Genomic DNA, 20,355 nt, shown 5'->3' with positions numbered 1-20,355 from the left:
TGGCAGTCCTGGTGACAGAGAGGGGAGGCTAAGGCCATAGGGGCATTTGAGGTATGTGGTGGGGACCTGGGGATGGGAAGGAAGAGGCAGCATTTAGGAACCTCACCAAGCTTCTGGTTTTGTGTGCTGGGGTAAGTTGAGGAGTCTGTTTCTCATTAAGTACAGAGAGGGTTTCATCACTTACAGGAAAACCACCCGCTTATCTGAAATCTGACCTACTTCGGGCTGGAGCCAGACAGGGCTCCTGCATCCCACAGGGACACTCAGGCTGTAGTTGTCCAGATCCATGCATCCAGCCAAGACTTCAGCAAGGAGCTTCAACCCTACCATGCTCCCAGTATTTACAGAGGCAGTGGGGGTCAGGGCTGAGATCTGCCCCTCTGGGGCGTCACAGGTGGTGAGGTGTGCTCAGCAGGGCCTAAAATCTTAGGTTCCAATGAGTCCAGTGCTTCCTTTCTTATATCCAATATGCTACAGATGCAGCCCGGCCCATACGAGTCGCCACACTCCTGGGATTCAGTAATTCAACTTTCTCATTTTAGGGGCTGTGTCATGTTGTAGCTGGAAGTGCTCTGGGCTGGGAGGCAGAAGATGGTGAGAGGGAGACTCCCAGATCTTCTGGAAATGGACAGAATTGGGCTAGATATCTCTAAGGGTCCTCTTGCCTCCCACTTCCTTCAGTTCACTCAAGAGTCTTAAGCCACATTTTTTTTAAAGCCACTTTTTAGTCCTACCAAAGATGGCATTGTATTTGGTGGTTGGAATTTCCTGGTCACTGAGAAATAACCAACAATCAGAAAACGGATAGACTTTATTTGGGAGGGCTTCCAGGAGGTGGTAGCCTCAAGTTCTGATGAACAGGAGACAGAGACAGTAATGAGGGAGAAATAAGAGTGATAACTTGGTTAAAATTAGCATGGCAGCAACAGCCAAGGGGCAGAAGGAGAAAGGTGTGAAGGCCTTGGTCAGAAATGGATCCAATTAGCCCTGGAAGATGTTGGTGGGGCCAGGGCAAAGCTGGATGTGCAGTGTCACATTGACCAGAACAGTGGAGCTGGAGAAGCTGAGGTCTATGAGGATCAGACTTAGAACCCTCACAGAGATGATATGGTTGTCGTAATGAGGGTGTTTCAGTGTCTCTGCAACGCTGCTGGCCCCTTCGGAGGGGCCCAGCCACATCTCCACTCTAGCCGGGGTGCTGAGCTCACTGTCCAAGAAGCCCCAATGTATGGAGGAGTGGTTAAAGTTCAGTGGGGCCTGGGGGAAGTAGCAAGGATGTTGGAACACTCTGGGCTGCGTGCTCCTGTCTGCCCCTTTTTACCCCTTTCCCTCTAGGTTCAGCTTTCTTTTTCTTTTTTCTTTTTTTTTTTTTTTTTTGAGATGGAGTCTCGCTCTGTCGCCCAGGCTGGAGTGCAGTGGTGTGATCTCGGCTTACTGCAACCTCCGCCTTCCGGGTTCAAGCGATTCTCCTGAGTAGCTGGGATCACAGGTGCCTGCCACCATGCTCGGCTAATTTTTTTGTATTTTTAGTTTCACCATGTTGGCCAGGCTGGTCTCGAATTCCTGACCTCAGGTGACCCACCTGCCTCGGCCTCCCAAAGTGTTGGGATTATAGGCGTGAGCCACCGTGCCCAGCATGACCGGCCTAAGTTCAGCTTTCTTTCAAGTGAGGACTCAGTGATGACCAGCCCCGCCCCTCCCTGAGTGGGTTCATGGGATGTGATGTTACTCTTCAGTCCCCCTGAGAAGCCCCTGAGCCAGAGTTACAGATCACCTTACTGAGACTGTGCTGCATTAGTTGAGGGGGCAGATAGGATGAAAGGGGCAGCTCAGGGGAGGCTGGAGCAGGAAAGAGCCATCAGGGTAAGGTGTGGAGCTGAAGGGGCAGGGGCTGGAGGACAAAGCTGGACCCTATAGTGGGAGCAGTGCTCTCTGCTCACAGCAAGGTCTTCCATGTGCTGTGACAGGGTGAGAGGCTGCCCTTTCACAGGTCTAAGAGTGGGCTCAGCCAGAGAGGCTCTGCCTGGAGGAGGCAGGAGGAGGGATGGAATGACCATGGGAAGACTGTCGGTGAGAAATGCCCTCCCCCTCCTGGCATGTGGAGTCTCGCTCAGCATGATCGCCCCAGTTCGCTTTTACTGTACAAGTTACTCAACTTCTCCCTCCTGAGGTCTCACCGCAGCCCCAGGCCTCACCCTGGAGTAAAGTCAGCAGGATTGTGCAGGGGTGCCCCTCGTGATGGGGAGGGAGGTTCCACCACCTTGGTCTTCAGGGCTGGGCCTGCAGCTGTGGCCCTCAGCAAGACTGGGACCTTATCCTTTAGCCTAGGAGGGGCCCTGGGGTATTAAGAGGAACACTGGGTTGGGATGACAAGATCTGGTCCCTGGGCCTGACTGCCTTTGGCTCCCTGTCACCTCCCCTCTCTAGACCTCAGTTTCCTCTTTAGTTGAGCCAAATACTCTGTCATCAAGGGTCTCTGAAGTCCCTTCTAGCCCCAGCAGTATTGCTTTTCAAAGCCCTTCACTTGCACGGTCTCATTTGTGTGCAATGAGACCCTGTGTGCAAATGAGGCATTATCTCCATGCATAAGGAATGGAGGGACCAGTGTCACAGAAAAAGGGTTCCCCTGCTGAAGGTTGCACAACTAGTTAGCACAGGGTCATAACAGACCCAGGGCTCTTGATGCCATAGCTTCATCTGAGCTCCACCACCCCTTTGGTGTGTCCACCCCATGCTCTGTGGAGCCACAGAAGGAAGAAGAGGGTCCCTAGGTCCTGCTCTGCCCCTGGGTTTGCTCCTGCCCCTGTTCTGCTCCAGGCTTTCTCCTCCAGAAACATCAAGTGGGTCACTAGGCATTTCTGGTCCCTTCCCCACACCTGCCCATTCTGTTACACCCCAAAGTCTGGAGAAATCTATTTTCTGACTTTCTGATTTCTGTCTCTTGCTGTACAATAAATACGCCACTCTTTTCTGCTTCCTCCCCTGCCCCAAGGAATCAGCCACGAGGTAACTGACTCCCTGCGTCTAATCTGAGACCTTTCTGGCACTTTGAGCCTCCTCTCTGATTTCAGCAAAGCCATCTGCTCCTCCCTCCCTGCCCCTCTGCCTCCCTCCCCACCTCTCCTCTTGCTCAGGAGGACATTTAGATCTGAGGTCTAAACAAAGGGAAGTGGAACTCCAACTCTGTTGACTCAGCAACCATATTTCTCCTTAAGCTGATTAGCACTGGAGTGGAAAGGAGGGGAATTGGCCAGTCACTGGAGCTGGCGCCTGGGCTAGGCTGGGGGTGGTATGGTGGTGGCAGTGCCCAGGCCTAGGGACTGTGGCCTAAGGAAAGGGTCTGGAAGATTCCTGTGCCTCAGGTAGGTACAGGGGCCCTGACTGGCGCTGATTGCCTGAACTAGCCTCTTGTAGGAATGAGTGTGAAAAGAACAGGCTGCACAGATGGGACCATAGAAGTCCCCAGGCCTGGGCAGCTCTGGAGGGGTCGTCTCTGCTCTGAGCCCTGAGGATAATCCAGGGGTAGACACAGCCCTGCCTTAGAAAGCCCCCTGTCTGGCTGGGCATGGTGGCTCACACCTGTAATCCCAGCACTTGGGGAGGCTGTGACAGGAATATAGCTTGAGGCCAGGGGTTTGAGACCAGCTCTGGCAACACAGTGAGACCCTGTCTCTATAATTTTTTTCCCCCCAAGACGGAGTCTTGCTCTGTCGCCCAGGCTGGAGTACAGTGGTGCGATCTTGGCTCCCTGCAACCTCCGCCTCCCAGGTTCACGCAATTCTCCTGCCTCGGCCTCCCGAGTAGCTGGGATTACAGGCATGTGCCACCACGCCTGGCTGACTTTTGTATTTTTAGTAGAGATGGATGGGGTTTCACCAAATTGGCCAGGCTGTTCTCAAACTCCTGACCTCAGGTGATCTGCCCACCTCGGCCTCCCAAAGTGCTGGGATTGCAGGCGTGAGCTACCACGCCCAGCCAAAAAAATTTTTTATTTTAATTAGCTGGGCTTGGTGGTGGGCACCTGTAGTCCCAGCAACTTGGGAGGCTAAGGCTGCACTGAGCTATGATCGTGCCACTATACTCCAGCCTGTGCGACAGGGCAAGACCCTGTCTAAAAAAAAAAAAAGAAAGTCCCCAGTCTGAGACAAAAGTAAGACCCAGGGCATATGCCAGAGCCCCAGAGTGTAGAGCTTTGCACGGGAACAGGAGGCTGGCTCTGAAGTGGGTCTGGGCAGAGAATGGGGAAGCAAGAGGGATAGGGGAGAGAATGGGGTCCTGATTGAGGCAAAGGGCCTAAGCCCAAGAGGCTGGGAAGATGAGAGGCCTGGAGCCAGTTCCGAGGGGATTCCTGTCCTCCAAGGGGCTCACACACACATCTTCCTCCTCCCCAGTCCTGTACTTGGCAGGGGGGTTGCAGAGGAGGTGAAGGGGCTGTCCCTCAACTGCTCACCTCTCTGCCCCTCTTTCTTTATGCCTCAGGTGGTACAGCCACCCCTATGTCCCTGGCTGCCTACTCAACCCATCCCAGCCAGAGAAGGAATAGTTTGCAGAGGTCTGTGTTCCTGGCCTTGGTGTCTGTCAATCCTCAAGCCCCTCCACTCTCACTGCAGTGGCAGTTCAACTCCTTGCCTTCCACAGTATGAGAGAGAGAAAGTCAGAGACAGAAACAGAAGGAGCCTGGAGGACTTGAATCCCTGTAGGAGAAGGCAGTTGGTGATGATTTATTAGCCAGACAAGAATCAACAAACAAGTTCTAACATCTGTTCTCACCAAACCATTCCTCAGACAACAGCAGCATTGGACCAGGGCCCAGACTCAAAAGGCTCAGAGGGCCAAGGAAATTAGACTCCAGGAGGAGAAACCAGGACAGTGGGAGCTAACAGGGCCCTCCTTGCACACTTCTTTGCTGTCTTAGATCACCAAGGACTGAGCCATTGGATTCTTGGGATCTTCTTAGGAGGGAGCAGGCTCCGCATTTGCTTCTCTGACCTCCAGGCTTCTTTGTTGGGGGTCAGGCCAGACCTGTCAGGGGGACAGAGTTAAGCCAGGATCCACAGGAGGGGACCCACGAAGCACCCAGGCCTCCATGCAGTAGAACTCTGGAAAGTGGCCAGACTTCCTGTTTGAGGAAATCTCTGATGTTTCCTATGGACTTGAGTTTGTGGATGTGTGGTAAGGAACAAAGCACTAAACAGGGAATCAGGAAGCCTGGTTCTAGTCCTTGACCTTGGCCAAGTCACTGTCCCTCTCAGGCTATGTTTTCTTTTCCGCATAGTGAGGGAGCTGAATTTGATCACTAAGGACAAATGTAATGCTGCTCATCCTCCCACTCTTACCCGTGGCAGACATCACTAATCAATCATGTGCTTTTTTTCTGCTGAGTTCAGATATGACCTTAACATCCTTTCCAATGCAGCACTCTAGGCAGCCACGACCAATGGATTGGAGTTGGCATGCAAGATGACACCTCTTTGCCATCCTTGCAATAGATGATGGCTGAGCTCCTTTCCAGCTTTGAACACCTATGGTTTATTCCATCCACATTTCTTGAGAAGTGTGCCAGGTGTGTGTGAAGGTCTCTGGACCTGATGCTCCAAGTTATCCTCACCAAGCTCAGACTTACCGCCTACTGAGGAGGCCCAAGGGGAAGCCATGCCTGTCCTCTGTCCTGAAGCACCTGTCTAGAAAGATTGTGAGGGAGGGTGTGTCTCCAGGCGGGTGGGGGCTGGTGGGGCAGGGGAGGGCCTTGCCCAATCACAGAGTTCTCAGAATGCAGCTGGGAGCCACCTGTATTCTGCAGAGAGAAGGACAGTTCTAGGTCACACCCTCTACCCTCTGCCTCCTAGGTGTACTTGCAGTCTCAAGACATCTGATCTGAACAGACTTTGTCTTCCAGAGAGGGTATCTAAACTCCTCTCATTCATTAATTCAACAAACATCTCCTGAGCACCTGCTCTATGCCAGGCACTGGGCTGGGTGCTTTGGAAACAGATGGGTAAGTCCCAGCCCCTCCCTTCAGGGAACTCACACTCTAAACTAGGGAAGGGACAGAGAGAAGGAGATGGGAGGAGATGGATGTCTCAGGTGATCAGTGGCATGGCAGGTGTGTGTAAGGCACAGAGGGTGGCCTCTGTGGCCTCTGAGAAGGGAAAGCTGGTCTTGAAGGATGATTAGAAAGTTGCCAGGCAGCGGGAGGATGAGGTTGCAGGAAGTTGCTATAGGCAGAGATACTGGCGGGTGCAAACCCCAGGAGGCTTGAAACCACTTGGTGAGTTTAGAGAAATGTGAATCATTCTAGGAGAATGGGAGTGGCTGGTGGTAAGGCTAAGGAGGTGAGACCCCCCCCCCACCAAGTCTAGAGTGCATCATGGGCCAGGCAGCTGCTTCAGCAAGACCATTCTGGCTCTTTGGTGCAGAGTGGATCAGAAGTGGCAAGAATGGTGGTTAGGAAACCAGTTAAGAAGCTCTTGGGAGCCAGGTGAGGTGGCTCGAGCCTGTAATCTCAGCTGAGGTGGGAGGATCACTTGCACCCAGGAGTTCAAGTTTGCAGTGAGCTATGATTGTGCCACTGCACTCCAGCCTGGGTGACAAAGCCAGACCCCAATGATGGGGGCTGGAGCTGGGGGAAGGAAAAATATACTTAGGAAGAGATCCAGCAGGAATGAGTGGCTTACTGGGGGAGTAAAGAGGGAGCAGTGCTGAGGGAGCCCTGGGATTCTGGCTTGGCTAGCTGGGTAGCTGGAGAGTTAGCAATCAGGACAGTGAACATGGGACCGAGCTGTTTGGAGGGCAAGGGTGAGAGCGCTGTTGGCCGTGTTGAGTTTGAGGGGCTGAGGGATGCTGGGGGGAGCTGACCAGAAGCTTGGAAAAAAGTTTGGATGGAGATATGGACAGGTGACATTAGCTCTAGGACAGCAGACGTTGGCAGGGGTGTGGGTGAGCGCGAGCAGGCTCAGGCTGAGCGGGGAGCCTGGGGCACCAGCAAGGAGGGAGGATAGGGAAGGGTCTGAGGAGGGAGGCTGGGGAAGGGCTTTGGGAGGGCCGCAGAGGCCGAGGGAGAGGGTGGGATGGCTGCTGGGGCTAACCCATGGCATGAGGTACTGACTTGAAGGGTAGGCAAGAAGACTTAGGGCTGGGGAGAAGGAAGAGGGAGACAGGGAGTACACAGAAGCAGGCTGGGAGAGCAGGGTCCCCCTCCCCTGAGCTCACTGAGATGACATAAGGGAACCCAAGTGCTCTTTTTCTCCAGGACAGCAGGGCCGTGAAGGCCAAGGGAGAGAGCCAGAGAGGCACGGGGTGGGGTCAGCCCCAGGTGCGTCTGAAGAGGGCCTGCAGGACAAGATGGACGCAGATCAAAAAAGCCTCGATGTGGGAGGTGGAGGGGGACCCTGCCTGGGGGCCTGTTTTCTGTGTGAGATAGGAGGGCATGGGGGCTTGACAAAGATGAGGTCTGAGTGACTCTGGGGAGAAGAGGGGGCAGCCTCTGGGCCTGGAGAAGGGAGGCTGGTGCCTGGATCATTCTGTTCTTCCCACATCACCTCACACCTCTGCCCTTTACCCTGCCCCAGGCATCCACTCTGAACACCTTCTTCACCTTCCCCCATCTACCTGCAGGGAGACCTTCTTGCACCCACCTTTCCCTGCATACCCATTTACCTGGCCTCCTGGGACAGGCCTGGACCAGCTCTTCCGTAGGACAGGGTGCCCAAGGGTGGCGGGTAGGCCCTCATCTTCTACTTCCACATAGATGTTGCTGGGGGCTTCCCCAGGGCTGCCCCGGCCCATGGCATAGAAAGCTATGGGTTCATCAGGCTCGTTGTAGATAGGATTGGAGGGCTTGGGGCGTGGGGCCGGGCGGTGTCGTGGAACAGGGATTGTGTAGACTTCTGGGGGCAGCTGAGGTTTGGCGGGGATGGGAGGCTTGGGCCTGAGCAGCTGGGAGGTCTGGGAGAGAAGGTGAGGCCAGGGAGGAGTGGGGTGAGGGAGGCAGGGTTAAAGCCCCAGCCTAACTCCCAGCCTGAGCCTCTGCCCCCGCTAGGCCCCTCCTCCTCCCAGCTGCCTGCACCCCCTCGCAGGCCTGTCCTCCCACTCCCTCAGCCCCTGCAGCCCAATACCTCCTTCTCCCCGGCCCCCTCTTTCTGCATCGGGACTGGGGCTTGCCCCTGTTTGATGATTGGGCTGTACTGGGGGTTTGGGTCCTGGCTTTTGCTTCCAAAGTTTGATTCTTCGGTCCTCAGGGAAAGTCCTGCAGGCTCAGGAGTCTGCTGGGAAAGAAAGAGGTCTGAGGGACTCAGTGGAGCGTTGCGGTGGGGGAGGTGATCAGGAGGACAAAATAATCCAGTCTAAGTGGAGGATGGGGGAAGGGGGAGGAGCACAGAAATTTGGCCTGGGCTGGGTTCCCTGGATGAGGAAGAGGGGGTGGTGACGGCAAGGAGACCCAGGGTTGGATGGAGGCAGTGGTAAGCTCTGGTCACAGGCCATATCTAGCATTAAAGTTTTTCTTTTTTAAGATAGAGTCTCGCTCTGTTGTCCAGGCTGAAGTGTAGTGGTGCAGTCTCAGCTCACTGCAACCTTGACATCCTGGGCTCAAGCTATCCTCTTGCCTCAGCCTCCTAAGTAGCTGGGACTACAGGCACGTGCCACCACACCGGCTAATTGTGTTTTCATTTCTTGTAGAGATGTGGTCTCACTATGTTGCCCAGGCTTGGTCTTGAACTCTTGGGCTCAAGTGATCCTCCCACCTCAGCCTTCTAGCATCTTAGGATTACAGGCGTAAGCCACCACACTTGGCTGCATTAAACTTAATTTCTTCTGGAACACAGGGCCAGGCCAGATTCCATTTGTGCCTGTGGTTGTGAAAATGCAACATGGCTTTACATGTCTTCAACTGAAAAATTATTGACATGGGGACCAATCTCCATGACAGCTGTGCTTGTGTTTATTTCTGTACTGCCGGTTAATTTATGGCGATATAAGCTAAATTTTTTTTTTTTTTGAGACCAAGTCTCATTCTGTCATCCAGGCTGGAGTACAGTGGCGCAATCTCGGCTCACTGCAAACTCCGCCTCCTGGGTTCAAGACATTCTCCTGCCTCAGCCTCCGAAGTAGCTAGGATTACAGGCGCCCACGACCACACCCAGCTAATGTTTGTATTTTTTAGTAGAGATGGAGTTTTGCCACGTTGGCCAGGCTGGTCTCGAAATCCTGATCTCAGGTGATCCGCCACTTTGGCCTCCCAAAGTGCTGGGATTACAGGTGTGAGCCACTGCGCCCGGCCATAAGCTAACATTTTTAAGGGCAGAGACCACCTCAGGAGAGAGGAGCCCCATGTGGGATGGTTCCATCTCACAGAGGGTCTGCTTTTAGCTCCGTGTTAGCCCTTGGTCCATGAATGCTGTCCCCATGCCTGCTGCCACTGTAGGCTAAGGTCACAGGGCTTTTCTCGTGCTCCTGCAATCCACCAAGTGCACGTCTCCATCGGGAGGTGTACTGCAGGTATACTGTGGAAATCAAAGAATTCTCTTTCCTGCCCTAACCTCCTCCTCTCTCAGCATCTCCTTCCAGAATAAAAAGTAGCACCTCCACCCTGCTGCCGAAACAGCACCTTAGGAGTCATCCTTGATACCTCCACCTCCTCCCTCTTGACATGAAATCAAACACAAGTCCTGCTCCTTCCACTGTCTAAATATCGTTCACATCTGAGTACTTTTCTCCATGCACACGGCCAGCACCCTAGTTCAGGCCTCCTGACTCCTCCCCCTTCATCGTCTTGCCCTTCCAATCCACTCTCCAGTCTTCGAGCAGAGCAATCTTACAGAAACTCCCCCAGCAATCCTTGGGTGGCTGCCCATTGCCCCAGAATAAGTCAAACTCCTGAGAGCTTGAGTGACAAGACTCTGTGTGATCTCAGACTTCTACAGCTCTGCCTTCAGCCTTCTCAGGTCAGGCTGGCTCCTCCTCACCCCCAGACTTCCCTACGCCCTGTGAATCTCAGGTCCTCACAGAAAAGGCAGTGACCACAGGCACTGTCCCCACTTGTTTTAACTGACCCAAATCAAGTTCTGTGAAACTCTTCTTGTCTAGGTCACCAATGACCTCCTCTCTGTCAAACCTACTGTCAATTCCACCCTCTGCCCTCACCCGCCTTCACTCACTTTCTTCGCTTGGCTTCCAGAGCATCACACTCTTCTGGCTTTTCTCCTCTTTCTGAGCGCTCTGCTCAGTTTTCTTTGTCAGTTCCCCCTCATTTCTGCAAACTCTAAATGCTGGAGACCTGGGCTTCATTTCCTTCCCACCTACACTGACTTCCGAGTGAGATTTCTCCCCTCCTAAAGGTTTTAGAGTCCATCTAAGTGCTGGTGACTCTCAATATTTGTCTGCAGCCCATCCCTTTGTCCCAGTCCCCAGACTCTGAATTCCAGCTGCCTACTTGACATCTCCATGCTGAACTGCACGTGTAGAAAACAGAACTCCTGATCACCTGCCCCCTGCCTGGATATGTTCCTCCTAGAACGTTTCTCAACTCAGTCAGTGACAAGTCCATCTTTTCACACTCCTCATCCAATCCCACAAAAACCCAGCAGCTCCACCTTCTGAGGAGACCCAGCCTCCACCCTCCTCATGCCTCCTGGAGGCACCCACCTCTGCTACCCTGACCCAGGCTGCCATCATTTCATGTGAAATATTGCTCCTCCAGAAACTTGCCAGGCCATGTCACCCCTCAGCTTGTAAGTCTCCAGTGCCACCTCGTCTTGCTCAGAATAAAACCTCAAATGCATACAAGAGTCTACAGGGCCCCCCTCCCTCACCCCTCTGATCTCATCTCCTACCTCTCTATCCCTCAGTCACCGGATCCACCCATGCTAACTTCCTCTCTGCTTCCATCATTCCTCAGACACACCAAGTCTCCTCCTGCCTCAGGGCCTTTGCACCTGCTGTGCCTGCTGCCAAGAATGCTTTTCCTCCAGTTGTCTGCATGGCTCTTCTCCTATTTCATACAGGCCTCTATTCAGATGTCCGCTTACCCGAGTGGCCTTCCCTGACACCCTGTGTAGAACAGCCCCAACCCTGTCACTCTTCAACAATATTTCACATGAAATGACGGCAGCCTGGGCCAGTGTAGCAGAGGCAGGTGCCTCCAGGAGGCATGAGGAGGGTGGAGGCTGGGTCTGCTTGGAAGGTGGAGCTGCTGGCGGAGCTGTTTGGTTTTCTTGTCAGTGTGTACTCATCATTACTAGACAGACTCTGTCTTCTTTGCTTGTTATCCATATTACTCACTCGTCTGTCTCCTCCTTCTAGAATGGAAGCTCTTGAAGGCAGAGATATTCAGGTCATTTACATTGACTCCTGTTTTTCCAGTGCGCAGAAAGTTGCGTGGCACACAGTGGTCCCTCAGCACTGCCTGAACTTGTGCACCGCTGCCTGCTAGGCTAAATGGTACCCTGTATTTCTTCTTGAATCACAGTCTCCACCCTGGATTTCTATTACTTGTCTGTTTTTGCTGCTGGAAAGTAGGCTTTGTGAGTTTGAGACCCATCTGTCTGTCTTGTTCATGGGTCTATTCTCAGGGCCTGCCAGCAGTTGGTAGGCCCTAAGTACTCCGTAAGTATCTCTTACATTAAAAAACAAATGACTAGGCTGGGCGCAGTGGCTCACGCCTGTAATCCCAGCTACTCAGGGGTCCCACTCAGGAGACCCCCGCATCCTCCCCTGGCCTCATCCCGGAAGGGCAGCCTGCAGGGGCTGCTACTGCAGCAACAGGGATGGGAAAGTAAGTAGTTGGACTTCCAGATTTCAGAAGTCAAAGCTGAAAATACCAGGTGGAAAATACCAGCATTCGAGGCCTTAGGGATAGGAGGATAATGGGGCCTAGAGGGGGGAAGCTGACTCAGGAGGCTGAGGCAGGAGAATCACTTGAACCCGGGAGGTGGAGTTTGCAGGGAGAGAAGATCGCGCCACTGCACTCCAGCCTGCGCGACAGAGCGAGACTCTGTCTAAAACAAAGCAAAACAAAACAAAAAACAAAACCCCAAATGACTCTGTGTGCCCCTGGCCTCTCCTTGCCCCTCTGACTCCGTGTGGCTGGGCTGGTCTCTTAAGGACGGTCCCCCAGCACTCATATTTCTCGAAGGGCCTGCCACCCTCCCACGAAGATGAAGATGCCTGGGTAAGGGAGGCATGCCCGAGTGGTGTTTCGGGATGAGAAAGTGCCTGGTGCCACGTCCTGCGCCTGGGCTCTGAGCGGGAGGGGCGCTGGCCCGAGACCCTGGGCTCTCTGGTCAGGGTCTGGGGCGCGTACCTGTCGGGCGAGGGGCTCGGTGAGCGTCTCCCCGTAGGGGCTGAGCGGGTGCGCGGTGTAGTGCCGCAGCAGGTCCTGCAGCCGCGCGTGGGCGCTGTCCTCGCCCAGCACCACGTGGCGCCCGTCCCCGAGCTGGGCCAGCAGGAAGTGGCGGCAGCAAGTCCGGCTCCTGGAGGGCGCCGTTAGGGATCAGACTATCTCCCGCTCCTCGGCCAGGGTCACCAGCGCGAGGCGTGATCCCCACCTTCAGCAGCCCGGGGAATGAGCTAAGAGCCCGGCTCCTCGCGGGATCAGACCCAAGCCCCGCCCCTCCCGAGCCCCGCCTTGTGTCGCCCGGCGCGGGGCCTCGCCCCTCACCTGTAAGTCAGCACGAAGGTCACCGCGCTCTCGCTGAACCGCACCAAGTAGCATCCTTGAGGCTTGGGCTCCAGCAGCCTCTCTGCCTCCCTGTGGGTGACGGAGAGAGGGGGCCGAACCCTGCTCTGACACTTCCAGCCTCGCCTCTGTCTCCCCGGCTCTCACGAGGAACCCCTACCCCCAAGCAAGCATGCTGGAGCGGCTACAGAAAGGCTAGGGCGGAGATGGGGAGAGAGAGCACGTGGGCGCTGCTCTCCCGCTGCAGGGATTAGGCGTGGACAGGGGCCAGGGGTCCCATTCAGGAGACCCCCGCATCCTCCCCTGGCCTCATCCTGAAAGGGCAGCCTGCAGGGGCTGCTACTGCAGCAACAGGGATGGGAAAGTAGTTGGACTTCCAGATTTCAGAAGTCAAAGCTGAACTGAGGAGGTGAACAAAGAGATAGGGAGAAATGAGGCTGAGAAATGGAGGAGGGAGGATCTGCAAAGGTGAAAGAAGAGAGGGCTGGGAGATAAAGATGGAATAAGCCTGGAGGGAGAGAGAGGTGGAAAACACCAGCATTCGAGGCCTTAGGGACAGGAGGATAATGGGGCCTAGAGAGGGGAAGCTGAGGTACACAGAGGGCTGGACTGGAGCCTCTCCAATGATCTCCCCTGGAGAGATGCCTCAGTGAAAGGCTTGGAAAACTCTGGGAGTGGGAGCCTGGAGTGGGCCCCTCCACCTACTCCAGACTGGTAGAAGTGGGAGCCTTCATCTATTCCTGGCAGGTGGCAGGACCCAGACCCAGTACTTGCCCTGCCCCTGTCTGGGCCAATTTCCTCCTCCATGACTCACCTCCGGGTGATGAAGCCATGGAACCAGGCAGGGGCTGCCCCGTGCTGCAGGAGCCAGTGGGCCTGGGTCTTCTGGAACCAAGCCCGGGTCTCGGCCTGCAGGAACAGGCTTCCTTCTCCAGGCACCTCCTCTGCCCTCTCAGCATTCCCTGTGTTGGAGGCAGCCTCCGGGGCCTGGGGAGATGCCTGGATCAGGGAAGAGTTCAAGGAGGGGGAGGCAGCATGATGAGTGGGCCTTCTCCTGACTTTGATCCACCTGCCACCTTTTCCTCATACCCAGCCTCTCCTGTCTATTTTAGGGTACAATTGCCCAGAAAGTCCTTCCTAAAGTCTAACTTAAATCCCTTCTTCAGCTCCAGCTGTTCTGGCTTCCAGAGACTCTCCTTCCTTTGCCCTCTGGGTCCTGAGGGCTTTTAATCCAGCAGCAGTGAGCTGTCACACTGTGCTCTAGGAGGGGCGGGAAAGGCAGCACAGCCTTCCAGATGAACAGAGTCATTCCCTGGCCTGGAGGATGAAGAAACATGATGCAGGAAGTCACCCTAGAGGCCAGAATGAGGGAGGGCTTACTTCATAATATGAGGGACTGACCTAGTTCGCAGGGAAAATTATTGACTGGGCAGGAGAGAAGGACTGAGACGGGAATGTGGAATGCACTGGGCAAATGGTCACTGACACCGAGTGCAGATGCCTGCTTCTGGGACTCAATGCACTGCACCCTGGTCATCTGCGGACTCAGCCTGAGCTTCCAGAGGGCCTAGGAGCAGCAAGAGAGTGAGTGGGCAACTCAGCGCATGAAGGAGGTACTCCTCATTTTCGTTCTCTCTCTCTGTGCCCCAGCCCGTTGGCAGACCCGGATCATTCCTGCCTTCTCTTGGAGTGGCCTTTGTCCATCTGCAAGTCCTTCCCCATGGGAGGGTGGGAGAGATGAGGGAGCTGCACCACACTGCCGCCCCAGGTTTCCACTCACCGCAGTGTAGCCCAGGTTCCGGCAGCTCCTGCGGGTCATGTCTGTGATCTGGAAGGTGCTGAAGGTTGGGATGGGGGCTTCGTGACTCCCTGTGAGCACAAAGAGGGCTGCCGGGGTTTCTCAGAGAGGAACTATGTCTGTCTCTGCCTCCCACCCCTCCTCCCAGGCTCAGGGGACCTGGAGGGCTGGGACAGTCTTAACAACAGGACAAACGCAGAAGGGCAGCAGGGGAGTTTCTCAGGCATGAGGTTAAGTAGCCAAGGCGGCATGGGGGGCTAATGCTGCCAGAGGAGGTTGTGAGGGACACCAGGTGCCTAGAAGGAGAGGCTGGGAGTCAGGCTGGCCTTCAGATGGTCAGGGAGGCAGATCACTTCAGGGCAGGCCCTTCTTCTGGTCCAGGATCTTCCGCCTCCTCCTCCCTTCATCCTCCTGCTCCCTCCTCTCTCCTCTCTGAGAAGCCCTCAACAAACCCTGCCACCTTTATCCTCAGGGGTGAGTGGGCATGGAGCCCCAGGCAGGGTTGTGGTCACCCTGCCAATCAGCTTTGCCAGCTCTGGCTTAGAGTGGGGCCCCTCATCCCTGAAGTGGGAGCTCAATCCCAGGAGGGAGGGCAGGGGGATGGGGGTCTTTGTGCCCCCTCCCACCCATATCCTTCAACTTCACACTTACCTTGGGGACATATCTGGGCCAGGGGGAACTCCATGAGGGCAGCCTTACAAGGGATCCCAGAGCAGGGTGTGTGTATGTGGCCCGGAAAGGTGTGCACACTCAGCAACTCATCATCTCTCCTCTCACCCTGGCCCCGGGGGCAGGAAATGTCGCCTTACCCACAGCCTTAGTTCTGGCGAGGACTCACGTCATGGAAAGCCTTAAGACGATTGTCCCACCCCCGGAAGCCACGCAGCTGTAGATAGCGGTGGTATAGCGGTGGGGGGTATCTGTGTCACTCTGTGTTTAGGTGTTAGGAAGCCCTTACTGCTGCCTGACCTTCATCCCTCCAGATTCTTTCTCTGCTCCCTCACCCCAAACTAGAACTTCCCTTTCTCTCTCTCTCTCTCTCTCTCTCTCTCTCTCTCTCTCTCTCATCTCTCTTGGCTTCTATTTCTTTCTGTCTGGAAAATCTCCCACTCTGCCTCTTGGCCTGTTCTGAGCAGTGGGAATGGGGATGTCAACCTCAAGGATAAGCCACACAAGGTGCTTATGGATCACGCTTTGAGGAGACATGAGGAAGGGAGGGGGCAGGGCTGCAACAGGAAGGATGTGGGTCAGACTTCTGGAAGGACTTTTTGAGGATATGTGAAATCTATGAGTCTGGGCATGGTGGCTCATGCTTGTAATCCCAGTACTTTGGGAGGCTCAGGAGAGAGAATCGCTTGAGCCCAGGAGTTCATGATCAGCCCTGGGTAACATAGTGAGAGCCCATCTCTATTTTTAAAATAATAATAATAATAATAATAATAATAATAAAGAAATCTATGAGACAAGGAGTTAGAGAGGAGGGGGCCTGGCTTCCATCATTCAGCAGATAATGGAGCTGAGTTAGGGCAAAACCAGGCAATATTGGAGGAAGGAAAGAGAATTCCTCCAGCTAAGCAGGTCATCATTAGTATCAACACTATCAGCAGTTGTCATTAATAACATCAGTGTTGACATCTTTTTTTTTTTTTTTTTTTGAGACAGAGTCTAGCTCTGTCGCCCAGGCTGGACTGCAGTGGCACAATCTCAGCTCACTGCAACTTCCGCCTCCCAGGTTGAAGGGATTCTTGTGCCTCAGCCTCCCGAGTAGCTGGGATTACAGGCCTGTACCACCATGCCTGGCTAATTTTTGTATTTTTAGTAGAGACAGGGTTTCACCATGTTGGCCAGGCTGGTCTTGAACTCCTGGCGTCAAGTGATCCACCCACCTCGGCCTCCCAAAGTGTTGGGATTACAGGCGTGAGCCACTGCACTGGCCAGTGCTAATGTCTTAAACTTTCAATGTGCTTAGACTTCCCACCATACGAAAGGACCAATCCCATTTCTCTCTGAATTTATCTTCACAAACTAAGAAGGGGACAGGAACATTATCCCCATTTACCAGAAGCTCAGAGGAGTGCCTTGGCCAGGGTCTTCCAGTGTCTGAGAAGTTGGTGTGAGTGCTGGGACTAGAAGGTAGACTTCCTTTCCCTAATTTCACTGTGATTTAGGCCAAAGGTTCATGACTGTGTGCTATGCACTGTTCTTGGTACTGAGAACCCAGAGACGAAAAAAAAACTTTGTTTCAAGATGTCAGATGGGGCAGATGGACTTGCCAAGACTTACTGTTTTTTAAAAAATTATGTACTGTTTTTTTGCTTTTAAAAACATGCTCTAAATTTTTAATAATTTTTGGGGTATGGTTGGGTTTTGGCTACATGGATAAGTTACCTAGTGGTGATTTCTGAGATTTTAATGCACCTGGCACCCAAGCAGTGTACACTGTCCCCAATATGTAACCTTTTATTCCTCACCCAACCTTCCCCCCAAGTCCCCAAATTCCCTTATATCACTCTCATGCCTTTGTGTCCTCATAGCTTAGCTCCCACTAATACGTGAGAACATACGATATTTGATTTTCCATTCCTGAGTTACTCCACTTAGAATAATGGCCTCCAGCTCCAACCAAGATACTGCAAAAGACATTATTTCGTTCCTTTTTTGGCTGAGTAGTATTCCATGATGCAGATATACCACATTTTCTTTATCCACTCATTGGTTGATGGGCACTTAGGTTGGTTTCATATCTTTGCAATTGCAAATTGTGCTGCTATAAACATGCGTGTGCATGTGTCTTTTTTATAGAATGACTTCTTTTCCTTTGAATAGACACCCAGTAGTGGGATTGCTGGAAATAATGGTATTTGTACTTTTGTTTTTTTAAGGAATCTCCATACTGTTTTTCATAGTGGCTTTACTAATTTACATTCCCACTAGCAATGTAAAACTGTTCCCTTTTCACCACATCCATGCCAACATCTATTTGTGTGTCTGTGTGTGTGTGTGTGTCCGTGTTTGAGATGAAGTCTCACTCTGTCACCCAGGCTGGAGTGCAATGGCGCAATCTCGGCTCACTGCAACCTCTGCCTCCCAGGTTCAAGTGATTCTCCTGCCTCAACCTCCCAAGTAGCTGGGACTACAGGTGAGCACCACCATGCCTGGCTAATTTTTGTATTTTTAGTAGAAAATAATGGGGTTTCACCATGTTGGCTAGGCTGGTCTCGAACTCCTGACCTCAGGTGATCCCCCTGCCTCAGCCTCCCAAAGTGCTGGGATCACAGGCATAAGCCACCGCACCTCACCACATCTATTGTTTTTTGACTTTTTAATTATGGCCATTCTTGCAGGAATAAGGTGGTGTCTCATTGTGATTTTAATTTGCATTTCCCTGATGATTGTGATGTTGAGCATTTTTTCATATGTTTGTTGGCTGTTTGTATACTTTCTTTTGAGAAATGTCTATTCATGTCCTTTGCTCACTTTTTGATGGGATTATTATTTTTTTATTTTTATTTTTATTTTTATTATTTTTTTAGATGGAGTTTTGCTCTTGTTGCCCATGCTGGAGTGCAATGGCATAATCTCGGCTCACTGCACCTCCGCCTCTCAGGTTCAACAGATTCTCCTGCCTCAGCCTCCTGAGTAGCTGGGATTACAGGCATGCGCCACCACGCCTGGCTAATTTTGTATTTTTAGTAGAGATGGGGTTTCTCCATGTTGGTCAGGCTGGTCTGGAACTCCTGACCTCAGGTGATCCACCCGCTTTGACCTCCCAAAGTGCTAGGATTACAGGCATGAGCCATCATGCCTGGCCTATTTGTTTTTTCCTTCCTGATTTGTTTGAGTTCCTTGAGATTCTGGGCACTGGGTGTTGTTGGATGCACAGTTTGAGAATGTTTTCTCCCACTCTGTGGATTGTCTGTTTACTCTGCTGATTACTTTTTTTTGCTATGAAGAAGCTTTTTAGTTTAATTAGTTCCCCATCTATTTATTTTTGTTCTTGTTGCATTTGCTTTTGGGGTCTTAGTCATGAATTCTTTGCCTAAGCCAATGTCCAGAAGAGTTTTTTGGATGTTATCTTCTAGAATTTTTATGGTTTCAGCCCTGAGATTTAAGTCTTTAATACATCTTGAGTTGATTTTTGTATAAGGAGAGAGATGGGGAACCAGTTTCATTCTTCTACATGTGGCTTGCCAGTTTACTCAGCACCATTTATTGAATAGGGTGTCCTTCCCCAATCTATTTATTTGTTTATTTTTGAAACAGGGTCTCACTCTGTCACCCAGGCTGTAATGCAGTGGCACGATCTTGGCTCACTGCAGCCTCAACCTCCCGGGCTCAAGTGATCTTCTCGCCTTAGTCTCCCAAGTAGTTGGGACTACAGGCATGCGCCACCACACATGGCTAATTTTTGTACTTTTTGTAGAGATGGGGTTTTGCCATGTTGCCCAGGCTGGTCTCGAACTCCTGGGCTCAAGCCATCTGCCTGCCTTGGCCTCCCAAAGAGCTGAGATTACAGGCGTGAACCACCACATCCAGCCCCCCCAATGTATGTTTTTGTATGTTTTTGTATGCTTTGTCAAAGATCAATTGGCTGTATGTATTTGGCTTTATTTCTGGGTTCTCTATTCTGTTCCATTGGTCTACATGCCTATTTTTATACCAGTACCATGCAGTTTTGATAACTATAGCCTTGTAGTATAATTTGAAGTTGGATAATGTGATGCCTCCAGATTTGTTCTTTTTGCATAGTATTGCTTTGACTATATGGGCTCTTTTTTGGTTCCATGTGAATTTTAGGATTGTTTTTTATAGTTCTGTGAAGAATGATGAAGGTATTTTGATGGAAATTGCATTGAATCTGTAGATTGCTTTGGGCAGTATGGTCATTTTCACAATATTGATTCTTACCATCCATGAGGATGGGATGTGTTTCCATTTGTTTGTGTCATCTCTGATTTCTTTCAGCAGTGTTTTCTTTGTAGAGTTCCTTATAGAGTTTTCTTTGTAGAGTTCCTTGTAGTTTTCCTGGTAGAGATCTTTAACCTCCTTGGTTAAATATATTCCTAAGTTTTTTGTTTGTGTGTTTGTTTGTTTTTGCAGCTGTTGTAAAAGGGATTGAGTTATTGATTTGATTCTTAGGTTGGTCGTTGTTGGTGTACAGGAGCATTACTGATTTGTGTACACGGATTTTGTATCCTGAGACTTTACTGAATGTATCAGATCTAGGATCTTTATGGTTGAGTCTTTAGGGTTTTCTAGGTGTACCAGCATATTATTGGCAAACAGCAATAGTTTGACATCCAGTTTGATTTCCAATTTGGATGCCCTTTATTTCTTTCCCTTGTCTGATTGCTTTGGCAGGATTTTCCTAACAGATACTTACTGAAGCTTGTAGTGAGTTAGTGGTGTAGCTGGTGCTACGGGAACCCCCCTCAGAGGCCCCCTAATTTAGCCTGTGTGTGTGTGTGTGTGTGTGTGTGTGTGTGTGTAGGGGGTTGAGATGTCAGAAGACATGAGATTGAGCTGAGTTGTAGAGGATGAGTAGGATTGAAGAAGGTGGGGAAAGGTGTTTCTGGAAGAGGGACCAAGCTCAGAGTGGTGAGGAAAGGAGAAGTGCAGCAAAAAACAGATGCAAACAATGTTACTGCATTGGCTACTTCAAAATGAGCTGCAAAGTGCAGCGGCCAGTTGCTTGGTAAGCATTTCACTTGGCAAGGAGGACTTTCTTCAGACAGGGTGCAAGGTGAAATCACACATTGGAGTAATCCACAGAAGGGAGAAAGGAGGAGCGATTTATCCGCCCAACTCCCTGGTGCTTCCCACTTCCCACTGGATAAGGTTATCCTATAGGAACTGACATAGATGTTTCATCCTCTGGACCTTG

General features: G+C 52.0%; 1 protein-coding gene across 1 annotated transcript; it reads right to left on the bottom strand.

Moving 5' to 3' along the window:
- Window positions 1–4,681: 4,681 nt before the first annotated feature.
- Window positions 4,682–15,296, bottom strand: SH2D2A (SH2 domain containing 2A). The gene is made up of 9 exons (XM_055362292.2): window positions 15,123–15,296; window positions 14,454–14,542; window positions 13,488–13,672; window positions 12,656–12,745; window positions 12,299–12,467; window positions 8,115–8,261; window positions 7,657–7,944; window positions 5,624–5,794; window positions 4,682–5,022 (listed from the first exon to the last, which is right to left on the bottom strand). Exons 1-8 carry the CDS (start codon window positions 15,154–15,156, stop codon window positions 5,627–5,629), a joined length of 1,170 nt encoding a protein of 389 aa, XP_055218267.1. The 5' UTR covers window positions 15,157–15,296; the 3' UTR covers window positions 4,682–5,022; window positions 5,624–5,626.
- Between the last annotated feature and the right edge of the window lie 5,059 nt (window positions 15,297–20,355).

The sequence above is a fragment of the Gorilla gorilla genome, chromosome 1, assembly GCF_029281585.2.
Source record: "Gorilla gorilla gorilla isolate KB3781 chromosome 1, NHGRI_mGorGor1-v2.1_pri, whole genome shotgun sequence".
Classification (NCBI taxonomy): domain Eukaryota; kingdom Metazoa; phylum Chordata; class Mammalia; order Primates; family Hominidae; genus Gorilla; species Gorilla gorilla.
The sequence above is the reverse complement of the archived record's forward strand: the minus strand, read 5'-3'. Positions and strand labels throughout refer to the sequence as shown.